At 32.2% G+C, this 27,969-nt stretch overlaps 2 protein-coding genes across 4 annotated transcripts; both read right to left on the bottom strand.

The window, feature by feature from the left end:
* Positions 1–636: 636 nt before the first annotated feature.
* Positions 637–9,429, bottom strand: LOC110615847 (CMP-sialic acid transporter 1). Of its 2 annotated transcripts, none has more exons than XM_021758012.2 (8): positions 9,264–9,429; positions 8,973–9,056; positions 8,647–8,861; positions 8,461–8,539; positions 8,100–8,269; positions 1,464–1,650; positions 1,167–1,244; positions 637–952 (listed from the first exon to the last, which is right to left on the bottom strand). In XM_021758012.2, exons 1-8 carry the CDS (start codon positions 9,312–9,314, stop codon positions 809–811), a joined length of 1,008 nt encoding a protein of 335 aa, XP_021613704.1. In that variant the 5' UTR covers positions 9,315–9,429; the 3' UTR covers positions 637–808. The 2 variants fall into 2 exon arrangements, with proteins under 2 accessions (XP_021613704.1, XP_021613705.1); XM_021758013.2 differs by having other exon boundaries at positions 8,647–8,874; positions 9,264–9,405.
* Positions 9,430–12,233: 2,804 nt separating this feature from the next.
* Positions 12,234–17,464, bottom strand: LOC110616190 (mitochondrial adenine nucleotide transporter ADNT1). 2 transcript variants are annotated; one of them, XM_043957100.1, is made up of 8 exons: positions 17,029–17,464; positions 16,058–16,173; positions 15,769–15,932; positions 15,190–15,227; positions 14,872–14,984; positions 14,529–14,642; positions 13,047–13,391; positions 12,234–12,602 (listed from the first exon to the last, which is right to left on the bottom strand). In XM_043957100.1, exons 1-8 carry the CDS (start codon positions 17,081–17,083, stop codon positions 12,519–12,521), a joined length of 1,029 nt encoding a protein of 342 aa, XP_043813035.1. In that variant the 5' UTR covers positions 17,084–17,464; the 3' UTR covers positions 12,234–12,518. The 2 variants fall into 2 exon arrangements, with proteins under 2 accessions (XP_043813035.1, XP_021614231.1); XM_021758539.2 differs by having other exon boundaries at positions 16,058–16,106; positions 17,029–17,461.
* Positions 17,465–27,969: the final 10,505 nt, after the last annotated feature.

The raw sequence follows: 27,969 nt of genomic DNA, 5'->3' as shown, positions 1-27,969 counted from the left end.
TGATTCCTTGTTTTATATATTGCTATATTTATTTAGTCTATTATTCATAATTTAAAAATAAATTTAAATAAAAAATAATATTTGATATTTTTAACTTTTACTATATAGTTAAAAAGAAAAATTAAATTCCTTTTAGTCGTACATTATTATCGTTTTCGTAATAACTTTCCCGATTGATTAGATCCACAAGTTCAAAGCAGAAGGCAATAATTAAGTAGCAGTAGGCCCTGGCGACTATCTACACAATGCAACCATAACCAGTTATGCATTTCTTCTTGTCTACGCATTACCTTTAAGAGTATCCGAGGGGGCAACAATTGCCTCAATTATCGAACTGCCTTTACTATGCCAAGTACACTATTCACAGAGGTCGCTTTTGCATTATTAACACGGCCATACCTCAAATAATTGGCCAATGGCCATCCAGTATCGACCACAAATGGTTGATTGATTTTTGGTTCTGTTGCTGTCGGTAGTTGGCTGCAACTCCAGGCAATTTAGGCCAATGATCCACCCAAGATCGTGTAGCCAAACATTGTCCTTTCTATTCTTATTAAATTTAGTTTCCAATCATACCAGTGCAATTGTTTTCTATATCTTCATTGTCTTCTCTTTCCAGGATCAGGAGGACATCAATTCCGTAACCATCGTGGTATAAATAAGTTTATCAAAATAGGTTTACTATCAAAAGTGATGAATGCTCTTTTCGTAGCAGATCATCAGGAAAGATGCTAACTTTTACAATATTAATTTAATTAAAAACTAACCAAAGAATTGTTAGCTTTTGATGAAAATCGTACATCATGGCTCATGAGTCTGTTCTTCTTTCAATAGAAACATCTACAAGACTTTCTGGGTCTGCTTTTCCCGTGGAAGGTTGATCAACAAGCATCCCTGGGGGTGCAAAATACATGTGTAGCGACATCATGCAAACAATAATTCCCAAGAAGAGCTGCGCCAACACAACAAAAATGTGGATACATAAATTTCACAATTGCTAAACAAATTAAGAAGCAGAAAATGTCCAGATAGCATGGACAACGTTAAAATAATATGAATTTGTTTATATGCACATTCAGACATGCGCACGTGGATGTACACATTGAGGGAGGGAAGGGGGTTGGAGAGAGAGAGCTCGCAGGTTGGATTGAAGCATGGAAGGTTACCTGTAATGTTGGCCTGAAACTAAATAGGAATACGGAGAGAACCATAGTCAATAGCATTGCCATTGATGTTGAATACACCTAAAATAAGTTAAAGCAACTATATCAGTTAAAAGAGTAGTAAATGGACTACAAAGATCTAACCATAATTTTCATCTGTGCATGGATCAGGATGTCGAAACATACTAAATAGTGACTACCAAGGGAACAGGTCCAAGTGAGAGAGTCTATAAGAAAACTTAAGAATAGATACTACACCTGCTGCATAAACACAATTTACAGTAAAATAAAAGGCATTACCTTGACAATGTTGTCAGCATATTTCATTAACCAAGAAACTAAAAGTCCAGAACACCCTAGGTTCAGTACCACCATCCACGTTGTAATAGTATATCCATTGAAAAGGCGTTGCCACCATGGTCCCTTCTCAAACCCACCTCTGAAATCATCGAGGACAAGCCGAGCCAAGTTGAAAATTACACCAAACCTGGATAAAGAATGTCCATTATTAATTTTATCCCTTCACAGCTTCAAACAACTGAGGAATTTTGGTCAGGATAATCTCTCTTCACCCAACAGTTGTCACCACACCACACCCTCTAATGATGTAGAAATTATATAATTTAATCTAGGGAAAAATCATTGATAAGATAGGAGATTTAACCCATTTTCTATTTTCATGTCTCTCTCTCTCTCTCTCCCCCCAGTAATTTTTATACAGGAGAACATATAGCTTTTCACAGGGAAGCTTACAACTGATCTGCGGAAAACAAAAAGATCAGTATCCTTAATCCTCATGTTATTTCTCAACAATCTTAGTGAGATCACCTGATCCTGAAATTTTTCAGAGGAAGTCTACAGAAACTTATTTGATCAATATTCTTAATCGTCGTGTTATTTCTCACTAGGATCACCTGATCCTGCAATTGATCAGAGGAAGTCTATAGAAACTTATTTGATCAGTATTCTTAATCCTCATGTTATTCTCAACAATCTTGCTGAGATCATCTGATAGGAATCCAGCTACAACTCCAGGGGCATATTGGGTATACACTAGAAGAGGTAAAGCTGCCAAGAGAATCACCCTTGGGAATCAAGAAAAAGGAGGAGACACGTCACCACCAAGTTAGTTAGGAAATGTCAGTATAAATAGTATGTATGAGGAGAGAGGAACCATCCTTTTGGAATCCATTGTATCAGCAGAATTTCCTCTGCTCGGGCTTGTCCTGGGGGCTGGCTTACACCAGTCATCATTTTTTATCTTTTGTTCATTCTCTGTTTTGGGCATTGACGTATCCGGCAGGTCGGACCAATGATGGAGAAACGAGAACGTTAACCAACAATAAACAGGGAATAAGGAGAAGAGAATATGGAGAGGGATATTTGTGATTGTATTAATCAAAAATGGAATTACAGCAGGTAGGGAAAACAGAGAATGAACAAAAGATAAAAAATGATGACTGGTGTAAGCCAGCCCCCAGGACAAGCCCGAGCAGAGGAAATTCTGCTGATACAATGGATTCCAAAAAGATGGTTCCTCTCTCCTCATACATACTATTTATACTGACATTTCCTAACTAACTTGGTGGTGACGTGTCTCCTCCTTTTTCTTGATTCCCAAGGGTGATTCTCTTGGCAGCTTTACCTCTTCTAGTGTATACCCAATATGCCCCTGGAGTTGTAGCTGGATTCCTATCATCATCTGGCCCAGAAATTGATCAGAGGAAGTCTAGGGAAATTTACACTCAGACAAAGATTTTGTCACGTATTATAGGATGAAATAGTCTGAATAAGAGAGAGAATAGAAGTGTCGAGAATGTTGTTATAACTAACTGATGGCTCAGCTGTTTCTGTTATGACAGCTGATAGACTTATATAATAGCAGGGATATTCATGTGTAAAGGCATTTAGAATTATCAATACAATTCCATTCCCATAATTTCTCTTACTGTTAGAGTCTTGCTCTAACAATTGGTACTAGAGCACATGAATCCTCAGAAATACTGGGTTATTGTTGTTCAGGTCTGCAACGATGACTCGATCTGCTGTGGTGAGCCAGGAGATGATACAAATCGCTGAGCTGGAAGAACAAGTGCGAAAGTTGCAGGAATCGACTCAGAAAAATGGAGAGGAATTTAAGGAATTCAAGGAGGAGGTGAGGAAGAATTCCCAGCATACTAATACAGCTCTAGATGAATTGCAAGCCATAATGATCAAACATGTGGCTGGGAAGGGCATGGAAACTGGAAGTTCTACTGAAGGCAGAAGTAGATCAAAAAATAGAATTCTCCGGTCAGATTCTATGGGCAGTAAGGGAATGCTCTCGAATCAAAACAGAGAATCAGCCCATGCCAGCTAAGGATAAAGGGATCTTAGGTACTCTTCCTAATTCCTTTTGCTATAATGAAATGACTCAAATGCTGCCCAAGATTGAGTTAGTCTCTTTAGAAGGGAAGGAGCCGAGAGCTTGGCTAAGAAAGTCTGTGAAATATTTTGTGATATACAGAGTTCTTGTGGAATAAAAAGTACCATTAGCTAGCCTATTCCTAATGGATAAGGCTGATGCTTGATTCCATAGCTGGAATAGGGATGGAGAACACGCTTGGGAAGAATTTGAGAGAGGGATTTGCAATAGATTTGGAGATGAGGGGTTAGATGATATAGAAGAGGGGTTTATGAAGTTGAGGCAAGAGAATACTGTGGAAGAATATCAAGATGAGTTTGAAAATATGAGAATAAGAATGGAGAGGGTAGTGCCTGAATTAGGAGAGTCGTATTTTCTCTCCGGATTTATTGAGGGACTTAAAAGATGAAATTAGATTGATGGTAAAGATGACGAAACCTGTTTCTCTTGCTCAAGCAGTGGAAATAGCAAGATTACAGGAGCAATTAGTGGATAAAAATAAACTCAAGGGCAATACCGGTTCCTTTAAACCTTTTAAACCCTCAAATATCAGCCACACAGCCAAAGTAAATCCTGCAAACACTTACTCTAAGCCATACCAAATGTAACAGTATTCTTCAAGACCACCAAACATTGACTAGAAGAGTAACTCTTAACTCCACTGCTACTAAACAGTTAGTTCGCAGTAATTCTTCTACCTCACATCCAAACACTACAAACCCAACCCCTAAGACCTTAAACCTGCCTGCCAACTTGTTTCAATTGTGGAGATGAATATTTTCCGGGACATTAATGCAAAATCAAAACACTAAATGCTATCTGCACAAAAGAAAAAAAGGAGAAAGGGATTGAGGAGGAGTGGTATGAGGTGAAGGATGCTGAAGCAGAAGAGGATGCAGGAGATGCTACATTATCTGTGCATGCCTTGGAAGGAAGTCATGGGTTCGATACTATTAGGATGTTGGGAATTCACACAACCAGGCAGCTGGTTATTTTGGTGGATAGTGGGAGCACTACTAGTTTCCTTGACAAAAGGATAGCTCAGGAGTTATAGTTGGGGTTGGTAGATATACCTCACACTTTCGTTACAGTTGCAGATGGAAGGAAATTGAGATGTAATCATGTATGTCCTGAGTTTGAGCGGAAGATACAAAGGATAGAGTTCCAATTTAATTTGAAAATATTGGAGCTAGGAGGCTTTGACATGATCTTGGGAATTGATTGGCTTAAAATTCACAATCTTGTTCTCTTTGACTTTGAAACCTCATCCATTACCATTACTAGTCAATAGAAGCTCATGTTGTTGAAAGGGATTGGAGACGTAGCATTACAATCTGGATTATGGTGCTCTAAAAATCTCTTTTGTTAGTCAAAAAGAAGGATGGGACATAGAGACTTTGTGTGGATTATCAAAAATTGAATGAAGTGAATATAAAGGATAAATTTCTTATATCTATGATAGATGATCTATTGGATGAATCGGGAGAAGCTAAGGTATTTTCCAAGATCGATTTGAAGGCTGGATATCATCAAATCAGATGTTGGACCAGGATATTCCTAAAATTGCTTTTAAGACTCATCATGATCACTTTGAATTTAAAGTAATGCCTTTTAGACTGACCAATGCACCTTCCACTTTCCAGGCCTTGATGAATCACCTATTTCAGCCTTATCTCAGAAAGTTTGTTCTAGTATTCTTTGATGATATTTTGGTGTATAGCAGGATTATGGAGGAACACTTACAGCACCTGGAAGCAGTGTTTCAAGTCCTGCTGGAACAACAACTCTTTGCTAAGTTATCTAAATGCTTGTTTTGCCAAAGGGAAATTGAGTATCTGGAACATATTATTTTAGCACAAGGAGTGGCTACCGACCCCAAAAAGTTGTTGTAATGATCAACTGGCCAATTCCACATTCTGTTAAGGATCTCACGAGTTTTCTGGGCCTTATTGGGTACTACAGAAAGTTTATTAAAGAGTATGGAATCACCTGCAGACCTCTCACTAATCTTTTGAAGAATGATGGGTTCCAATAAAGCGAAGAGGTACAACAAGCTTTTAACACTCTCAAGCATTTAATGACTATAGCTTACATTAATGACTAGTAATTGGGAAATGGGAGTTGTATTACAATAGCAAGGGCACCCCATAGCCTTCATCTCCAAAGCTTTGCCTCAAAGTCAAGCTCTCTCTGTGTATGAGAAGGAGCTTTTAGCCATTACATTTGCAGTCAGCAAATGGAGGCATTACTTGGAGCAAGGGCAATTTTTTATCAAAATGGATCATGAAAGCATAAAACACTCACTTGAGCAAAGATTGCACACCAATTTGCAGCAAAAGGATATCTCTAAATTGTTGGGTCTACACTAAAAGATCCTATATAAAAAGGGAATTGAAAACAAAGTTGCAGATACCCTTTCTAGGAGGTCTATACAAGGGAAGGATGACCAACAATTATTTAGGCTTCATTCAGTGGCGGTACCTACTTGAATGCAATATTTGTCCATCATTTATGAAGGGGATCCCAAGTCAGAGGAATTGATTCAGCAGTTATCAGTTGATCCTGCTACTGTCAAAGACTATCAATTCAAGAATGGAATTATACTTTACAAGGGCAGAATGTTGGTTGGCACTTCCACCACATTGAGACAGAATCTCTTAGATTCTTGCCACAACTCACCAATTGGAGGACACTCTGGTATTCATACTACCTATCTTAAACTGAAAAGATATTTTTATTGGCATGGGATGTTAAAAGATATTATGGTATGGATCAAGGAATGTGAAGTGTGTGCTAAATGCAAAAGAGAAAACTGTGCTTATCTAGACTTGTTACAACCCTTATCCATTCCTTCTCATGCTTGGCAAGAGGTTTCCATAGATTTCATTGAAGGGCTTCCTAAGGAAAAAGGGAAGAACACTATACTAGTAGTGGTTTGCAAACTCACTAAAATAGCACATTTTATGCCCTTATCTCATTCTTATTCTGCAATCACAGTGGCTCATCTCTTCATAGACAATATCTACAAACTCCATGGTATTCTTAATTACTTGATTGAGATAAAATTTTCACCAGCTTATTTTGGCAGAAATTATTTAAATGCTTGGGAGTTAAATTAGCCTTCAGTTCAGCCTATCATCCCCAATCTGATGGCCAAACTGAGAGAGTCAACCAATGTTTAGAGAATTATCTCAAATGCATGGTTCACTTGAAACCTACTACTTGGAATCAATGGCTTCCTATGGCAAAGTGGTGGTACAACTCTTCATCTCACAGTGCTCTCAAAATGTCTCCTTTCCAAGCACTATATGGTTATTCCCCTCCTAGTTTTCCTATTCAGTTGCCTAATGAACGCGCTGTTGAGGCAATGGATCAATTTTTACAAGAAAGGCAGCAACTCTCTCAGCTTCTTAAGGAGAACTTAGAAAAGGCTCAAAACATAATGAAACAAGAAGTTGACAAAAAGACGACAGAAAGGGAATTTTCCATGGGGATTTAGTGTATTTGAAGCTGCAACCTTATAGACAAACATATTTGGCTCTAAGACACTCTCTGAAACTGTCAGCGAAGTACTATGGACCCTATAAGATCACTGCCAAGATTGGAAAGGTAGAATACAGATTGGAACTACCTACATGCTCTTTCATTCACCCTGTTTTTCATGTCTCTATGCTCAAAAAGAAAGTGGGAGATAAAGTGAGTGTCGCTATAGATTTGCCAAAGCTGCAGGACAACCAAGTAATTGTTGCCCCTGAATCAGTTTTGCAGATCAGGATCATCATGAGGGGAACAGAACATGTGGAACAGGGTCTCATTAAATGGTATAATTTACCAACGGAAGATGCTACTTGGGAAGATAGGACATTCATTACGGCTCAATTTCCTCAAAACTCCCTTTCTTGGGGTCAAGAAAGTTATAATGCAGGGGAATTATCATGTATTATAGGAAGAAATATAAATTAAATAAGAGAGAATAGAAATGTCTAGAATGTTGTTATAACTAATTGATGACTCAACTGTTTCTGTTCCGATAGCTGGTAGACTTATATAATAGCTAGGATACTCACATGTAAAGGCATTCAGAATTATCAATACAATTACTGCCTATTTCTCTCATTTCTCTTCTCTATTCTCTTCCCAAACACTTTCTTCTTCTTCCTCTTCTCTAATTCTATTCCATTTCCGTAATTTCTCTTATTGTTAGGGTCTTGCTCTAACAGATTTCACCTATTTCATACAGAAAATCATTCTAGAAGATAGGGAAGTTGGAGAAGCTGTCAATCACTTGAGAACAAAACTAAATATGTCACAGCAAAATCCATTTTCCAAAAGTTTGACCAAGTGAATAAATGATTCTCTTCAGTTTTTAGATATGAACCATGATAATCTTTTATCAATTTTTTGTCACTTCAGGCCTAAAAAACACTACTAAATAAGAGGAAAATATGAAACATTATAGGACATTTAAGACTTTCACATTCAACAATTAGTTTATGAACAAACAATGTCTTGTGGAAAGAAAGGGTACCTACGTATATAATTGTACATTTTGCCAATATAAACTATCATTGTTCTTCTTCATCAGGAATTCTGTATAAATACCAGCTAATGCTGAAAGACAAGCAGACAGAATTCCTAACATGTACCCCTGAATTGGTGCAGAAAAAAGGGAGTCGCAGGAAGCCTCTCCACAGCCCTTTACCTGTATCAAGAGACCATAGAAGATTCATTCTAATATGAAATATAATAAAATGTAAGAAACATCACATTCTTCAACATTATATCAGGACGGCTGAATGACAATGTGACTAATGCCTTAAAATGCTACGCATGTATTATTCACATGGCACAAAGTTAACATTGTACGGAAGAAGGGAAGCATTTCAGTGGCACCTGGCTTGTGGTTGTTCCAACAGCCAACAGAACAATTGCCATCCACTGCAGATTAGAAAGTTTCTTCCTAAGGAACAGCCTGAAAGAGGAAAGAAAAATATACAATCTTTACTGTTTGTACACACTTACACCAACACCAGAAGCAAGGAAAAAAAATTAATCTGAAATAAATGCAGTAAAAGTAACCTGAATAAAATTCCAGTAGTGACAATCTTAAGGTTGCCCATTATTTGGTAGGTGGATGTATCTACATAAATCAAAGTTGCAAACTGAACATTGTTGTGGATCAAGTAAATGATGGAAGGAATAGGAAACAACCGAATGGTCTTCCAATCTGTAGTCATCTTGGGAAGAGGTGATTTCTGGCACTCTCTCCATAAAAGACAACTAGAAACTAGAAGCTGCAGATTAATACTAATTAAGATCATTTCACTAATACAGAATCAAACCACAAGTGAAGATAATTCAGCCACATAACACATACCCAATTTAGAAATAGCAATGTGAAGTACCTTAAACACTTCAGCAAGAAAAGGAACAGTGGCATAGTCATACTTGTATTTCCCATTACTTTGAGATAGTGTAGTTAAGATCCCCTGAAAAGGTATAAAAGCAGTAAATGAAATAATGCTAACTCCTGAAATTGGAATCTGCAAACCCATGCAAGAGGAAATCTAACAGATCATTTGATTATTTCTGAAGAAAACAATCGAAATAGAGAGTCGAGTGCTTTATGGTTAGGGTTTGGCGACGAACAAAATTCAGAATTGGTAAAATAAAGGATAACCCATTAAATTTGTTACCTGAGAACTGGTGAAAATGGTGAGGAGAGAAGCAACTATGTACCACTGCATTTTTTTTTCCCCTCTAGGCGGATCCTTCAAACTCTAGGACAAGCTAGAGGTGGACAGATGAAAGACTAGCAAAGCACTGAATGAGAACAGTGTCACAGCAACTTCAAGCCCAATGTGGCTTTTCAATGCGCAAATAACTGATGTCGTTTTATCGAGTAAATTATTGAAGTGCAATCAATTAGAATTATTTTTAGGAAAAAAAAAAGTTTTCTAACAAGTTTCCATTAGCAATTCAATTTATTTTTAATATAATGTGATAATAAATAATTAAATAATAAATTGTTATAAAGGAAAATTTCTTAAATTATTATTTAAAAAATTGAGTATTTGGTATAATTTCAGTATTTTAAATTTGTATTCAAATGAATGTAAATGAATATTAGGTTGTATATACGTGGGAAAACAAAAAATGGAAGTTAATTAACACCGCTACTCAGCAGAGAAGAAAGAGATTAAGGGTTCGCGCACAGAACCGGATCCTGTCTTGGATTATTCGATTGAATCTTAACGGAATGAATTTAGACAGCGTGTTCATGTATATTAAAAATGAAAACGTATTAAATGTTTTCAGATTATTCGATCAGATTAAATTTTAACAGAATAAATTTAAATAGTTATAACGAGTTTAAAATAAAATTTAAATTTAAAAAATAATATTTCAAATCAATTTCATATAATAATCTGTTTATATAAATAATTAATTAAAAAAAATTATAATGATATTTATAATATTTTTATATTTTTATTTAAAAATTTAAATTTAAATATTTTTTAAAAATATTAAATTTTTTAAATGAAAATTATTAATGAAAAATACTTTTTATATAAATTATTAATTAAAATATATAAAATTAATTATTTAAATAATAATAATTAAATTTGTGACGGATTTAAGTAATTTAGATTAATTTTTAATTGAGTTCGAAATTCGGATTATTTAATTTTTATAAATATCCTACCTATTTATATCCTAACTCATATGCTGATATATATTTTTAGTGATAAATATATATGCAATTGAGGTAGATTAACTTATTTTTATTTTTTAAATGTAACCACCAAAAAAGTTTTGAATAAATTATCTTGATATTTGTAGAGCTTATCAATATTTATTAATTTGTCCCTGCATTTTAGTATTAACATTAAAAAGTACTTCCGTCCAATTTTAAAAGCAACAGCCGTTAATCCATTGTAAAAATACTGAATTACCCTTTTCATAACCTTTGTTCCCTTTCTACCATTATTTCCTCTTCCATCACTTTGCTTTCTGCATTTTCCTTTCTCAGTCATATCTCTGTTTTTTGAACCAAATATTCCACCTCCACCTTCTATGCGCATTTGGTTGAAATCCTCCACTACTGCAGTACCAGTGCCTTGTAAAGGTCTCAATCCTCCTATACTCCCAAGCTCCATCAACAAAAGGAGGATATGACTACTATGGAAAAGGTGATGGCCATCACCATAATAGCTGTCGGGGCTTCAACAGTCGTGATGGTAGAAAGAATTGTTTTCGTTATGGGAATAGCAATTAGATTTAGCCCAATTTAAGCTTGAGGCCTGTTGGAAGTTCCTTTTTCAAGTCAATGCAGGACATGTATTGCCATTGTTTTACCTGTGTTTTTTCCTATGTTCGTGGAAAGAAAAAGTTAAGCGAAGAAGAGTTCTTGTAAAAGTTGGTAGTGAGGCAAGTTTCTTTCCATTGATAATGATGGTAGGAAGTTTGAGAAATTACACTTTAGAGAATATGAATAAAAACTTATGGGCAAAATTTTGATTGTGTTTGTAACTTTGCTCCTGAGATTTTTAGATTAGTTCACAATGAGGATTCTCATGCTGCAATTTCTTTTCAAACATGAACAAAATGGTTCATTATACTTATTTGTTAAAGAGAGAAGGCGGGTGGAAACATTGACATGACAAGACTGAGGGAGGAAGAAACGTTGAATATTAGGTTAAACTTGGAAGTTTCAAATCTTATGAATACAAGGGAATAATTGTCATTAAGAAAAACTCTTGTCTCTTATGACCACCTCACTATTATTTGACTAACATAAAATTGGTTTAATTTTGGACGGAAAGGACTTTTTAATAAATATAAATAAACTGGAAGAATCTTTTAATGCAAATATTAAAATGCAAGGACAAATTAATAAATTGTGACAAACCCTAAGGACATCAGGGTAATTCACCCAAAAGTTTTTTTTAAATCCATCACTGCTCCTTACCCTAAAATGTTCTTCCATAACCAAACTCAATTCTCCAAGGAACAGGAACAGGTTGTTTCCTAAATTTAGTTCGAGGTCAATATTCAAAGTACTAGTTTTATGTATTTTGATAAACTTCTGCTTAGTTTCATTAAGTTTTTGTTAAGTTGCAGACATTCTTTTGAAGCAGCGTTTCAGAATGGAACAGTTCAGGCAAATCAGAGACAAGTTTGAACTTTGAAGGCATTAATGGTACTTCGTGACAACATCCAAATCAATCACCGACAATGTTTGTTTCTTCCTTGATATGTTCACTTCTACATATGATTTCAACCAGCCAAGAAATACACGAAGTCAAGCATCTGGGAAAACGAGCAAATAGATTTCAGTTTCTACCTGCCATTAAGGATTGCACGTACACTTCTACATTTCAATTTCTTTCTTCTCTCTCTATATATATTTTCTTCTTTGATTTTTGTTCTAAATATGTAAAATAATATCTGGTGCAGAAGGGATGATGAAGTCGTTGGTTTCACCAGTTACACAAGACATGCAAAATCCAGCACAGAATCAAGCATTCCTAAATTTGTGAGTTTGCATATCGATCTTATCGAAGTACGGGAAGGGATTGCATTCTCATCCACCAAAGGAAATGAATAAATAAAAAAATAACAAAAAGAAAATGCCCAGAATGAAGGATAGTTAGAAAAATCAATACTCAGAAATTGCTCTCTCAACTCTCATGGAGAGGCATCCAATTGCATTTCGCGAGTTTTCGACATCCTTATTGACAAAATATAAATGAGAAGCTGAAAGCTACAGCATGTTCTAAAGGAAACAAAAAAGGGAAAACAATTTATGACATGGCCTTAAATGCATATTTAAACTCAACTCATGGAGAAATGTGGAAGAAAATTACCCTAATTTATCTTCTTCCTACCCCCTTGCCTAACAAAAAATAGCATAATTGTTCAACAAACATCCGCGAGGAACCCGCACTTCAGTCTGATATTCTAATCTCAACTCCTAAAATGTCCTTCACCACCTCATATGTCACGAACGCAATTGCTATGGATGGGACAACCTGAAAAGGAGAGCAGAAGAATTGAATAATGTCCTCTGTACAAGAGTTTAATATTCAATACAAGAAATATACTGCAATCATGCACTCATAACAAGCTATACAATTACAAACCCAATTTGATATTTTTGTTATATTTGAAATTTCCAATAGCTTGATTAGATGTGAATAAAGTCCAAGCAAAATGTTGAGCATGACGAAATGATCTGGCTTAGCAGCCACCCAAAGGTTGCACATCAATAATTTGGGACTAGTGGGAATAATCTCAAGACTTATTGATGCACACGAGTAAATAGCACACTACAAAATATCCAAAGTCCTATTTGAGCAGCTGCATGGCCATCCAAACCATCTCAACTAAACATCTTTCTTAACAAATGGTAATTGTGTGAAGAGTCACCCTGACAGTAATTAACCCCTGAAACATGAGAAAACATAACAACTCACCTTTACAGAATTGGGTACCAAACCCTTGTACAATGCTCCAAAGCCCTCATACCGAACAGTTTTCCGGAATGCATCAACCATGCCATTATACTCAAGGGAGGCCTTGCTCCTCCCATCACCAGTGACAATAGAAGCAGCATCTTTCCATCCAACCATCTGCATTCGCCGGCGAATAACATCAAGAGGATAAGCGACAGTTTGGCCAACAGTTCCAGCAGCAGCCCCACAAGCAAGCCTTGTGGTTACACTCAAGTCGGAATCTTGAACTAGTCCAAATGGTTTAGCTTTAATTAACCAATCCTTTAGCGACTCATATACAGCAAAGTTGAGACCCACATATGGGATCTGCCAACCAGAAATAAGACATGTCAGAGTCACATAAGTAGTATAGTTATTAGTACCACCAAGAATATCATTATTAATCTATTATCAAGCAACTGGGAAAACAAGGGTTAAAATGACTAGTCGCCCGCAATTGCATTTTTCTCACTTATCGCCCAACAATTTAACATTGAAATTTACAACAACGAACCTTTAAAGTATAAACCTTCAGAAAGATGTGAGAGAGTTAACAGAGGGACACATGTCAGGAAGAAGGAAAAAGCAAACATCATAGCTGTATAAACAACACCTGATCCCAGAGGTAAATTACTACTACATTTTCTCAAGAAGTGCTAATAATGCCAATTCCAGCAATTGTTCTCAACCAGCATGTCTTTCCAGATGAAAACTAACAAATTCCAAGAGAACAGAGTTTCAATTTGAGACCTCGCATGTACAAGATGATGCAGGCAGCCTGCCAGTCTTAGAATTTACGTTGACATTAAGGCTTTGTAAAGAGTAAAATGAGCAGGATTTAGGGGGACAATTAGGTTTTGTGGAAGGATGGAATTTGAGAAGCAAATTGAAACAGGAAGAGAAGATTTGTGGGCTGTGAACAGTAAGATGAAAGGTTTAGGCATCATAATTATCATTGCTAGAATTCCTATTGACTGAAAGACTTATTCTACAACATTACATACAGGTATTTATTGACTAAAAAGTAATCCGTAGCCTTCAAGGATTTGGACTCTCAAAGTATCTTAACCTTAGTGACCCCAAAAATTGATCCTTAACCAACAAGAAATCCAAATAAAGACTCCTATACAAATCTAGATCTTTCTAGAAAATATAAAATTACAAAAATTAACCATCTGACACATACAAGTTAAATACTAAAAGAACTAGAAAGTACTCTACGATTTCTCCAATAATTCTATATTAGAACTGAACCTCAATCCTAAGCTTCTTGAGTGTTCGGGTACAAATGTTTTTGAAATCCTTAGCTGCATCACAAGGTGTCAATGATTATCAAATGATTATAGTTTTTTAGATGATTATGATATTACCACAATTGTCAGATTCCTTTTTCTCATATAACATCCTTCCGTCCATAGATTGAAAAGTTCATATATGGTGCAACTTGAGGAAAGAATGACTTACAACTCCAATGACAGAAGGAAGCCAACCCTTGTACAAAGCCCGCGGACCTTCTTCCCGAAGCACAGTTGATAAAGCATGGAACATTCCTCTATATTGATAAGGTGATTTCTCAGTCTGCAAAACAAGATAAATTTGGAGGGAGAGGAGAGGGAAAGACTTAAGACTGCAAAAGTCCAACAAACAACACCCTAAAATTTGAAGAAAATGACTAGGCAACTTGATTCAAAGAAATGGAATTGCATCATATTAGTTTTCTCACAACTTCAAATCAATTGAAATGAAGCACACAATCAAATTGGAAAAGGATCTGCAAGTAAATGGAGTCTGAACGACTAAGAAATACCTGTACAGTTAGCCTGCCTCGCACCATATCCATGGGATAAGTTGCAGACATGGCAATTATTCCTGCACATGCTCCAGCTCCAAGGCGTAGAAGAGGAGTGAGCCGTGCATCTTCTGCAGAAAACAACCAGAGGATGGAAGGGTGTAAGGAATCATATAACTTGCATAGTGTTCTACCAAGTGCTATCTGTTGCTAACAAGGAGGTAAATAATCCACTTGCTTTGACAAAATATTAACAAGCCAACCATTGAAGTGGATACAATATCTTCATGATAGCAAATAAAGTATAAAATAATATATGAACAAAAAAAGATGTACCATTGCCAGGTTGCTGTCGATACAGCCACAATATTCCCCTGTCATATGGATATAGAATAAAAATCAGCAGAAGATAAAGATATTGTAAGATGGATCAAAGGAAACCTTTCAACCCATGAATAAATGTAATTCCATATGATTGAGGAAAAAAAGCTAATTGAGGCTCAGTAACATATATTGTACTGGTAACAGAACCAAAGGACCAAGCAAGATGCCCTTCCCCATTAAATATCTTTTGTACGTAGAAATATCACCATTTTTTCCCTTTGAGAGAAAGGAAGAAGTAGAATAATTCATACACGGGATCTAGTTACGCTATCAATTCTGAATAATTTGTTTTGCACTCATTTTACAACTAGTTCACAAACTTGAAATGACCTTGTCAGTTCAACAGACCAAACCATTTTCCTTTAAGATTGACGACCTAAGCAAATTCAGTACCATTAAATACAAGTAGCAAGTTGTACTCCCATACATATATTCTATACCCAAATACATTCTTCATTAAACAAAAGCATTTAAACATTTGATTCCTAAGCTGTCCAACCAACAAAGTTAGAATTTTTCAAATATACATACTTGGAAGCTTCCTCATAGCTAAAGAACTTCACTGCTGAGTTTGGGACAATTCGAGCACAGTTAGTACCATTTCCTTTAAACAGTCCCCGAAAACCCTCAGTTCTCCAAATATATTTTAACCCTTGAATTGTTCCATTGTATTTTATATTGTGGGGATTTTGAACCTGCACATCACAGGAGTTTATCAGCCCAAAATTTATGTCATGCACATGCAAGACATGGATACACACACTACATGCATACATCAGCATTCACCTCTATGAAACCATTAAAATTAGAATGATCTAACCTGCAGTAATATCTTCAACCTTTCCAATGGAGCAACAGCCGTTCGTGACCTGGACACATTTGACTGTTTCAGTAAGTGAAATTCAAGCGTGGCTATATCATAAAGATGCAGAACACCTGCCAGCCACAATAATAATTAAGGGCAGTCCTCCGGGGGTGGGGGAGGGGTTTGGAAATATCTTTGGAACTTTATGCAATATATGCAACAGTAAACAAATTAAAGGAAAAAAAAAAGAATAATGTATATAAAAGATTGAAACAAGCAAGCATCCGGACAAGGCAAACAAGTAGGATATATAAAACGTGAGATAAAATCTTATTATTGCAAACAGAATATTGAATCTGAATCCAAGCACAAAATTCTAAACCAAACACTCTTCTTTTTTTCCTGCTCATTACCTCAGAAGTAAAACAAAGGAACCAAAGTTCTTATGACAACCAGGGTTACTGCTTGCAGTGTTTTGAAAGCCTTAACAGTACCAAATTTCCTATTGTGAGCTACTACAATTTTTATGGAAGTAAAGAAGTGACCGTTAAATTTGATATTATTGTATATTTTAGATTTGCTTAGCATGTTCTTAAAACCCAGATTGGATGGGTAACATCAGGTTCAAATTTTAGATAAGCTATATTCTTCGACCTTTCGTGAGAACCAAATTGACCAATGTCATAATATTTCCAAAGAAACAATAAACTAACATTAACTCCTAGAGCCCTACTCCCCAGTTTAGATGTTTTTAGGTCCAAATGCATTAAAAGAATCTGAATTTTGAAGCCTAACTAAAAAAATACTGTTGATCGGGGGAAAAAACTCAAATTTTATTTCTATATAATTTTATCATTTCTAGACTTCTATCTCGTGAAAACGTAATATGAGGCAAACCACAATAGAAAATTAATTTCCAGAAAAACCATGATTTATTATCCCTGGAAGCAAACAAAATACCGAGTAAAGGGAAAAAGAAAACTCACACTCCACCAGCGACACCTCCGGCAACGAGAGACTTGCAAATACTAAGAACAGCATAGCTCGGGGCCTTAACTCCCCCTCTAGCCAACTTTGCCTCCTCCGCTAGATTAACGATAGTCGTAACAGCCGATTCGGTCGTCTTCACATCCTCCGATGCCATGGATCAGCAAAATAGTAAGTGGGGAAGAAAACTAGAAAGGAGATCTCGGTTTCTCCGTCGATCGATCAGGTAAGGCCTTATCAAGAGCTTTTATGGGAGAACAAGTCTCTGCATTACTGTCAGCAACAACCAAAAACAAGTGGCAGCGGTGGTGGCGGGTGGCGGCTCTCGAGAGAGGCGAAAGTAAGGTCTCCACTCTCAAGTCTCAACTTTAGCTTTGCAACAGTATTCGAGCGTGCGTGCGTGCGTGCGTGCGGGTGACTGACGGCGTCTAGCCTTTTGATTGGGAATGTTACGTACGGCAAATTATACAGTTCAATCAGGTATTTGTAGATTCACTTACGAAATTCTATATTTTTTTAATTACGTATGATAGAATTATAAAGAAATACGTACCGTTATTATAGTATTTAATTATAATAATTCTTCTAAAAATATGTTTTTTTCTCAAATTCAAACAGTTTTATATTTTAGAATAATATTTTCATTTATTAATTTTATATATTTGTAAAAAATTATCATTTTTAAAAATTTCAACATAGCTATATAACTAAAATTATATTAAAAATATATAAAATTTGAAATTTTTTTATTTTTATGAAAATGTAAAAAAAGGGTACTTTTATGAGATGGAGAGAATGCCACTTCTCAAAACTTATTTTATAAATTAATAAATAAATAAATTTATGTGAATATGAAATATTTGAAATTCTAAAAAAAAAAAAAACCCTAATTTATATTGTGTGAACTGTTGTGAATGAATATTAGGGCATGTTTAGTTGAACAGTTTAATATAGTTGATAATTCATAACTCATAACCGAAACAAACAGAAAATTTAAAGATATTATTTAGATTCAATATTTTTTTTATTTTTATATTTTAATTCATCAATTTTAATTTAATATTCCTAACCAAATCTAATTATCTAATTTAATTCAAGTAAAACTATTAAAATCTAATCTAATGATCTAATTTAATTCTACTAAAATTTAACTTTTAGAAGATAATTTCATCTGAAAATTATAGAACTAAAATTAATATAAAAGACGACTGATAAGGTATTTATCACTACAATTTGAAAAAAAAAAGTTATCAAAATAATTAAATTAGTTGTTTTAGAGTTATCTTAATAAGAAGAGGTAAATCAAACGCTATCTTAATCCAAAACCACATTCATTAATATTTTAAATGTTATTTCACTGTTAATTTTTTCCTTAATCAAATTGGCAAATGTGTTTCTTCATTTCGAAATTTAACTTTTTAGTAAATATTTGTTAGAATATTATCCAAATTTTTTAAAGTTTAAAAATAATTAAAAATTTTCAATTTCTTTCATTAAAATTTAACTTTAGTCTTAAATAAGGTAATTAATGTAATATTTTTGTAATAATATTGAAATAACATTATTCAATAAAGTTTATCCCTATTTTCTTATAAAAAAAGACATCATATTTTTTAATAATAGTGAAATAATATTTATTTATTTATTTTAAAATTATATTCAATCTAATAAATTAAAAATTAAAATATTTATAAAACTGAATTAAACTACAGCAGAAATTAATTTGAATTCAATCATCTAACTAAATTCGATTAGTTGAGTTTTTCAATAAATTTTTAATTTTTATATTTTATTTTTAATATTTTGATATTCAATTAAAATATTACAAATTTAAATTGAATCTAACTCTTTATATTATTGAAATAATATAATATTATTAATTATTTAGTTTAGTTCTTTAATATAAATTTTTATAATTAAATCAAATCGAACTCAAATTATTAAAAATTTTAAAATTAGAATTAAATATAATTAAAAATAATATAAAAATCAAATTAAATTTATTAATTAATTTAATTCAATCAATAATTTTGATTTTAACTAAACACTTACTTGCCCCAACATTAATATGTAAATGTGAATAGATTTTTCAAATTCCACATTGAGCATCAGCAGTGTGTATTTAGACTATACAAAATTAAAATGTATGATTAAAATTGCTTTAATTTTAATTTATAGTCCATTCCTGTAACTGAAAAAAAAAAAAAAAAAATTGATCCCAGTGGACAAGAGAAATTGGTTTATGTGAGCATGGCAACATGGGATTTTTGTGGAATTTAACAAATAGAAAGGTGTCAGTCCATCTGAGAGTATCGACACCACAAGAATGGGAAGCGCACTCACATAGCGACATGTGTACGGTTTCTATTCGCTCTTGTTTTTGATGTGGGTCCCTTCCTGATAACGAAAACCTAAGTGTTGTGGTTCAGAATATAATCGGCTTTGAAATTTGGACACGTCATGGCACAGGAATATTTTGACATTTTTTACTTGGCCCGGTTTGCTTCGCTAAGCGATTGGCCCATTGCACACGCACATTGGCGAATGTTTGAATGACTATCAAACTCACTGTATCTAAAATTTCATTTCACGGATTCTTTCCAACAAATTAGAATTTTAAAGATAAATTACAATTAAATCCCTAAACTTTTATAAAACTAATAAGTTGTTTCTATTTCAAAATTATTTAATTAAAACATCCTATATTTTATAAAATATAACTATTTAATTTTGTGTTAAAAGTAATTAGTTGTCTTAAATTATTTATATTTTTTTATTTACAAATTATTTATATTATATAATCTTTATAATTTTAATTATATATATTATTTAGATCCATATTTTATTTGTTTGATTGATTTTTTTTACTGCTTGAAAAATCATAGTGCTTTCTTCACTTTTTTTTTTAAAAAAAAACTCATTTGATTTCGCAGGTTATTATTATTCAATTTATGAATGATGCATTAAAAAAAATTAAAGAAATTAGCATTTAACATAAATTTCTTCTATTTTTATAAAAAAGAAAAATTGAATCAAATCAAATTTAAAAATGTTGGTTGATTGGATTTAATTTCTAATGTACTTGGTTTGAATTGTCATAATTTAAAATATATAATTTAATTTAAAATGGAAAACACACCCTTACCCTCCCACCAATATTAAACAGGGCAGCCATTAAGATGAGGCATAATTCGAAACCAAATCTAAGATGATGACCTCCATGGGCCTGGGCTTGGGCCTGGACCAGGTATCCATTAGCAAATACAAGCTCATCAAGAAGAAAATAGAATATTCATATAATTTACAGTTAACACATGAATGAATAAGTTATAACTAATAGCTCAACTCAATTTCAAGAATGTTTATCTTAATTTATAACTAATTAAATTAATTTATAAACTCAATATTAAGTCGATTTATTTATTTATAATATATTTTGAACTTATAAATTTATAAGCAAAACAAAATTTATAAGCAAAACAAAATTAGTTCGAAGACCAACTTCTCACCTTGGTTCTTATAAATTAATTTTTCACCAATTATTTTAGTATATTACATTTCTTTAATTCTAAAATTATGCCATGTATTTCATTTTAAGTTATTTTTATTAAATGTGTCAATTATTATTTAATTTATTTTTATATATTTATTTTTTATTATTATAAAGTAATAGTTATAATAAAAGTGATAATTATTTTTATTTATTTATATTTATATGATTGAAATCATATATTAGACTTTTTAATTTATAAAAATAAATTTTAAATTAAAAAATACTACAACTAATAATTAGATTATGTAATGAGTTTAATAAATTATGAGTTATATTATTTAAAAAAATAAATATAGATAAAATCAAATAGTATTTATATAAATAATAAGATAAGTTATTCAAAAAAATTTATTTGAACAAATTGATTTAACTTGCAACTTCATGTGAATTTTTTTTATTAATTTAATTTGAATTTCAGAACTTAATTTTTAATATATATATGTATAAAAATTGTTATGAAATGAATAAAATTTAATCTTGTACTGATAAAATAAAATTAGATCCTTTAATTTAAATATTTGAATCCGTCTGTTATCGTATTAAATATATTAATTTTTTATCAATAATTTTAAAAAAATTTCACAAAATACATAATATTTTAAAATTTTAAGTGTTTGTAAACTAAATTTGCGTGTAAATATTTAATATTTATCCGTTAATTCTCAATAAAAAAATTTACTTTAGATTAATTCAAGTAAGCCAATTTCTCAAACTTGAAATAAAAAATAATAATAATAATACAAAAAATTTATTGGTTAATTATTAGATAAAACAAGCGTATGCTTAAGAACTCAGATGCATTGTATATGTAATAAAGCCCAACCCCAGACAACATAATTTGGGAACATTCTGGACTTAATTATTATTAATTAGGATTAGAATGTAATTAAATATATATTAATGAATAGTAATTACACAGTGATTACGCCATGCATGCATTCAATGATTTTGAAATGATTGCTTTTATAAAAAAATTCCAAAATCTATTCACGCCATATTTTAGGTTTATATTTTATAATTTTACTCAAAAAAGTGGTTTTGACAACCAGAACAACCCACCACTTGATGACTTTTGAAAAGGCCAAATCTAAAAAATATTATATAATTTTATTTATTTTTATTTTTAAATTTTATTTTTTATTTATATTAAAATAATTAATTATTTAATTTTGTAGAAGCAAATCCAAAACAACAAAACACATCTAATCAGTTGACATTTATTTTTTATATTTTTTTAATTAAAATTTCACGAGAAATATCAACATTTATATTTAAAAAAAAAAAACTAAAGCACTGACCGACATAATAATGTTTACACTTACACAAGCTAAATTATATAATTAATAAGTTTAAATTGATTTTAATTTTAATAGAAATTTAAATTAAATATATTTTTATTTAGATATAAAAATAAATCTAAATATAGTAGTTTATTAAAAATAAAATCATATGAAATTAAGTTTCTATGTCATTCAATTATTAAATAAAGCAGATAAGATAATCAAATTATTATATCTAAAAAGAAAGGGATAGCTAATAAAAAGTCATCGATATGGGATTCAAATTCAACGTCAATTAATGCTTAAACTATATAAATATATTTTTATATTAATAAAATGTCAAATTTATTCTTGAATTATAAATTAAAGACTACAAATATTATTTCACTCGTTTCATGATTGTTCATCACTTTATTTTTTTTACATAAATTAAAAAATAAAACTTATTTTAATTAAAGAATAAATTTATGTGAATACTTAGGTTTTGGGTCTACAAATAAATTTAGGATTAATTAAAGTAATGAGGTTTTAGCTTTATGGTTGGATAGTTGCATTAGGTCTGGACGGCACTTAACGTAGGAAGCATGAATCACGTGAATTATTATATTAGTAACTGTCCCCTTTAATTTGGCATCATTTTGGGTTTGAAGCCTGGTCTGCGCATAACGTGCAGTGCTTGCTTCCGTTTCTCCTAGTTTACGGCTACTTTTCAGTTCACATTATGGAGAAGGACCACCACTTCCGTCGCCGCTCTTTATGGTGGATCCCGGTTTTATTTTCTCTTTGTTTTTTTCCACCTCGAAGTTTTTTTTTATTTCTTGCTTAATTTAAATTTTTATATCCTAATTATATATCAAAATTTAGCGAACAACACATTTTCTAATTGATTTAATATATTGTTAATTAAACTTTAATTTTTAAAGTATATAATTTATTATATTATTTTGATTAAACTTTAATAAAATTAACAGAAAGCGTTCATATAATTAAATATTTTATTTTATTATATAATTTACTCTTTTTTTTTATTTTGATTCGAGAGAATGTAAATCATATTTTTTTTTTTTGAAATGGATTTAAATCACGTTTAAATTTTATATTTTTAATATATACATTAATTTTCATAATAAATTAATGTCATATGATAATGAAATAAAATAAAATAATTCTTTAAATTTCTTTTTTACATAGTATTTCCACTATTTAATAACTAATTAATATGGTTGGTCCCATATTTTTCAAAAGTTGAATATATTTTTTGACCAATAAAAGTTGAAAGCTAGTCTTATAGTAGCTCCAAAACCTACTGGGATAGCAATCACCTAACAGAACACTGATATCATTGGTCTACTTATTCCAGCTAAGCACAGACAATTGAAAAATCGGAGGATTTTTTTTTTGGCCATTAGACGGTAAGGGAAGTAGATTGTAAGATCATTAAGTTTTTTTAAAACGTAGTGTCGGCCAAGGGAAGTAGTAGCACTATGGGATGTTGTGTGGGAAGAGACGTGTCACAAACAGCAATTGAAGTCATCAACTTCACCATCGTCCGCTAAATGCCATGCAGCTGCACCATCTTTAGAAATATTTCAGATTTCCTATATACGCAGTGACTATGACACCATTTCTTTACCACATTAAATGCACTTTATTTATTTTTTATTTTTATTTTTATTTTTTTATATTATAATAATATATAAATTAACTATTATAATTATATTTAATTTTATATTATTTTTAATAAATATTTTAAAATATTTTTTAATAGTCAACTATTTAATTATTGTGTTTTTAGTTCATGAACTATCATCTATCCTATCCACTCATATTGTATCACATTTTTCTCTTTGCAATTATTTATTGCGGCGACTACGCTATCCTCACTTTTTTTTTTTTTTTTACCATTTTAAGCGGAAGGTTTATCTGTATAGCGACAGTTTATGATCTTTACACTCCTCAAATCTCTAATGAAACGACAACTCATCTTAATTCAATTTATGAAACTTAATTATAATGATTGAAAATTACATTAACCTCAAATTTTGAAAATGACAGTCATATGTAGTTTTCGCTGGAAGGTAATTTAGTTTTTAAGATAATTAACATGGCAAACACGTGAGAGAAAAAAAAAAAAAAAAAAAAACAGCTACCAAAACTTTCACTCTTTTTATAATTAATTGTGAATAAAATTAGATATGGTTTTGGCATGCAGATGCATGAAATAGACCTGGGTGGCTACTGTTAACTGATATCCACCAGATGTAGTGGAAGTGGTCCAGAAATGCGCCACCTTTAAAGTCCCACTATTATACGTCAATTCTGTTATCTGACAATTAATGTTTATTTTCTTCAATTGTTTCCTTTAATCATTATTATATACTTATATGGTCGGAGGGATGATACGGTAAGGGGCACGTGCCGTACCGGCAACCGAAAAATATTTTGAAGGGATAAAGGTGTCGCAGCAGCGCAGCCGATGGTGTCGCAGCAGTGTCCTACCAAAAGAAAGGGTATGGCTCCGCCACTGTGTACATATATATTTTTTTAACTGCATTAAAGTCCATAAGGTGAGTGTAATTCAACGTGCATTTAGGGCAATAGAAATTAAGGCTTAAAGGCTAATTACAATCCCACAAAATTAAGAAATTCTATAAACTTATATGTTCAAATATTTTAATATAATATCCATACATGAAAATGACAAGGGTATATTTTTATAATTAAGGGTGATCATATATCAAATCAAAAGTTTCAATTTTTTTAAAAAATTAAGAGAATTGAAATTAAATTATAAAAACTTCCTTTTGAAAATTAAATTTTAATTTAATTTAGTGTAGTTTTGATTTTTCAAAATATGGCGATTGAAATTTGTCGGTTTTGGCTTGAAAATAGATACAATCAAATTGATTAATTTTGAATCTATTAAAAAAATATTTGATTTTAATTTTAATTAGCATGGCCTGCTCTAGGCGAATTCAATATTGAAATGAATACGGGCAGATACGGATGAGTAAATAATGATTTCAGTTGAAGAAAATTTGGGGCATATTTTATTTATATGTTGGCACTCAGGAAATTAATAAGTCAACGTGGCATGGTTTGATTAAGTAATACTCCTCCCACAAAAAGAAAAAAAGATTAGAACGATTCAGGTCTCGACTCTTCGTCAATATTCACCCTCTTAATTATAGAATATGACTCCACGAGAAGTTACTGTTTGAGAATATAATATAGCAGATATCTATTACATCTATAATCACGAGATCCTATATTCATTAGTCAATACTAATCAGATTTTCAAGATATATAATAATTAATTCAATTTTCTAACAGTATAGAAGAATATATATACATAAATTAAAATACGTAATTCTTATACAATTACTTTTAAATTCAAAATTTAAACACACCATTTTTTTTAATTTACTGACTTTAGCATCAAAATAATTGCTGTAAGCGCTAATCACTTCATACTTTTTATTATAAATTGATAACAATATCACAATTATATTTTAATTAATCATTAATATATATTAATATATTATTCGTATTCCGTACTATTAGTTTAAAATTTTATATTTGAACCTTATTTAATTTTTACTTATGAAATTATAAAATGTTAATTTTTTTTTATTATCAAATGCAAGTAAAATACTTTTCTAATTAAATGCAAATTTTCAAAATTAATTGTAACATTAAATATTGAAGTTAACAAGAAAGTAGTCTACAGGTTGAGTCGTGATCTGTTTTTTAGAACTATTGCTTGTCGTAGCAAAAACTGTTTTCATGCAATTTTTGTGGCTTTAGTTGTTTTTGAATTGTCTTTCTATTAAAAAAAAATCAATAATCAACACGTTATCATTATCTTAATCAAATATCTAATTTAAAAAAATAAAAATAAAAAATAAATTTTTATATTTAACAAAATTAATAATGTAAAAATTCAATTCACTTAATTTCTTGTCATAATTGCTTTTGAAGTAAAAATAAATATTGCCAAAATTATTAAAATTTTGTAATAAATAATTTCACTTAAAACTATTTAATAGTTTTAAAACTATTTAATTAGTATTTGAAAATTCTTTCTTTTTTTTATTATTTGTTTTGTTTGTTTATTTTAATTTTAAATTTATTTCTTATTCTTTTAATTAATAACTTTTCTTTGCAAATTTTAATATAATTTAATATTAACTATTAATAGTAAATATATTTATAATTAATATTAAAAAATGTATTATATTTATAATAAAATAAGAAATAATTGAACAATTTTAGTATATTTCTCCACTAAAATAAGTGTGTATATATACATATTACAATATTTTATTAAAACAACTCATAAAAATTATCTATCAATCAATTAGTTTATAATTATGTAATTTCCTATAATTACATACAAATTATGTTTACACTCTAACACTCGCCTCAAATTGGATCATAGATGCTTTTTTTTTTTTAATTGAGAATTGAAAATTGGGAGAGTAGAACCTCAGATCTCTCAGATTTACTCAGATACACTTATTAACCTGTGAGTGTCATAGATGTTTATTATGCCCAACTTATTAGAAAGATATTCTATTCGAAACCCATTTAAAGTTTTGATGAATAGATTACCCAGTTGCTCTTCTATCTTCACATAACTGATGGATATTAAATTTTCTTAAATCTTTTCACAGATGAGATGACAATCAACTTCAATATGCTTAGTCCATTCGTGGTATACTGGATTGAAAGTAGTGTAAAGAGCAGTCTGATTATTATACCAAAGTTTCGCGGGTGATGCAATATCCATACCAACTTCCTTTGGCAGATTATTTATCCACAGAATCTCACAAGTGGATTGAGTCATGACCTTGTATTCTGACTCGGCACTGGATCTGGATACCACATTTTGCTTCATACTTTTTCAATACACTAGTCTTCCTCCAACAAAAACACAGTAGCCTATTGTAATACCCGGCTAGACTCCGGTATCGAAATTCCTACCGTCCGGTGGAATCTCGGATGTCGGAGACCTCTAGAAGGGTAGAATCATGTTTTATAAAAATGTTTTAAGGTGTTTTATGATTTTAAGTAAGAAATTAAATGAGTTTTTGCATGAAAAGTCCTTGAAGGAAAACCCAGGTTCGGCCGCCGAAAGTCAAGTTCGGCCGCCGAACATGCATGCGTTTTGGAGGCACGTTAGGCCCCCGAAAGCATGAGTGAGGGAAGTTCATGTTCGGCCGCCGAAAGTCAAGTTCGGCCGCCGAACATGGCATGCATGCGGAGGCACATTCGGCCCCCGAACGTGGCCTGGCCAGCCACCTATAAAAGGGTCCCTTAGCCGAAAATGGGCGAGCTTTTTCTCCCCATTTCGGCCAAGGTGAGCTCTCCGCCGTCTCTCACCCATTTCTGATGTTCTTCCTCTAAATCTTTCGAGATTTTCACTTGTTTTCACTTGGTTTGGAAGATTTAAGCTTTTGAAACGAGTTTTGGAGCTTGGAGACCAAAAGTTGGAACTTCTCCCATCTCCAAGTTTAGATCTCCTCAACCCTCGATCTTCAAGAGGTAAGAGCCGATCTTAAGCTCAATGTATGATTTAAACAAGTTTTATGAAGTTTTAAGGGGTAGAATGCATGTTAAGGGATATGTTGAACCTATGGGTTTTTGATGACTCTTTGAACAATGTAGCTTGATTGTGTGTTGTTTGAGTATGTTTGAAGTGTTGTAGATGGGGTATATGCATGTTTTGAGGCCCCTAGGAACTTGTATGCATGCTTTGGTTGAAAAATATGCATGTTTGGAAAGGTTTGGAGGCGAGATGTGTTAAGGGAGCCAAGTTTCTGCCCTTTGGCAGAAACCAGGTTCGGCAGCCGAAGGTACTTTCGGCCGCCGAACATGGCTGGGGAGGCAGGCCTTTCGGCTGCCGAAGTTGCCCCCGAAAAGAGACTTTCGTCTCTGTCTGGCACTTTCGGCCGCCGAAGGTGCCGCCGAACCTAGCTGAGTTTCGTCTCTGTCCAGGACTTTCGGCCGCCGAAGGTGCCGCCGAAAGTGCCCTGTCCAGCCATTTCATGCATGTATTCTTATGGTTAATTTATGATGTTTTAGGGGGTTTTTGGGGAATATTT

The sequence above is a fragment of the Manihot esculenta genome, chromosome 5 (genome assembly GCF_001659605.2).
Source record: "Manihot esculenta cultivar AM560-2 chromosome 5, M.esculenta_v8, whole genome shotgun sequence".
Classification (NCBI taxonomy): domain Eukaryota; kingdom Viridiplantae; phylum Streptophyta; class Magnoliopsida; order Malpighiales; family Euphorbiaceae; genus Manihot; species Manihot esculenta.
Note: the sequence above shows the minus strand (reverse complement) of the source record. Positions and strands in the feature narration are given on the sequence as shown.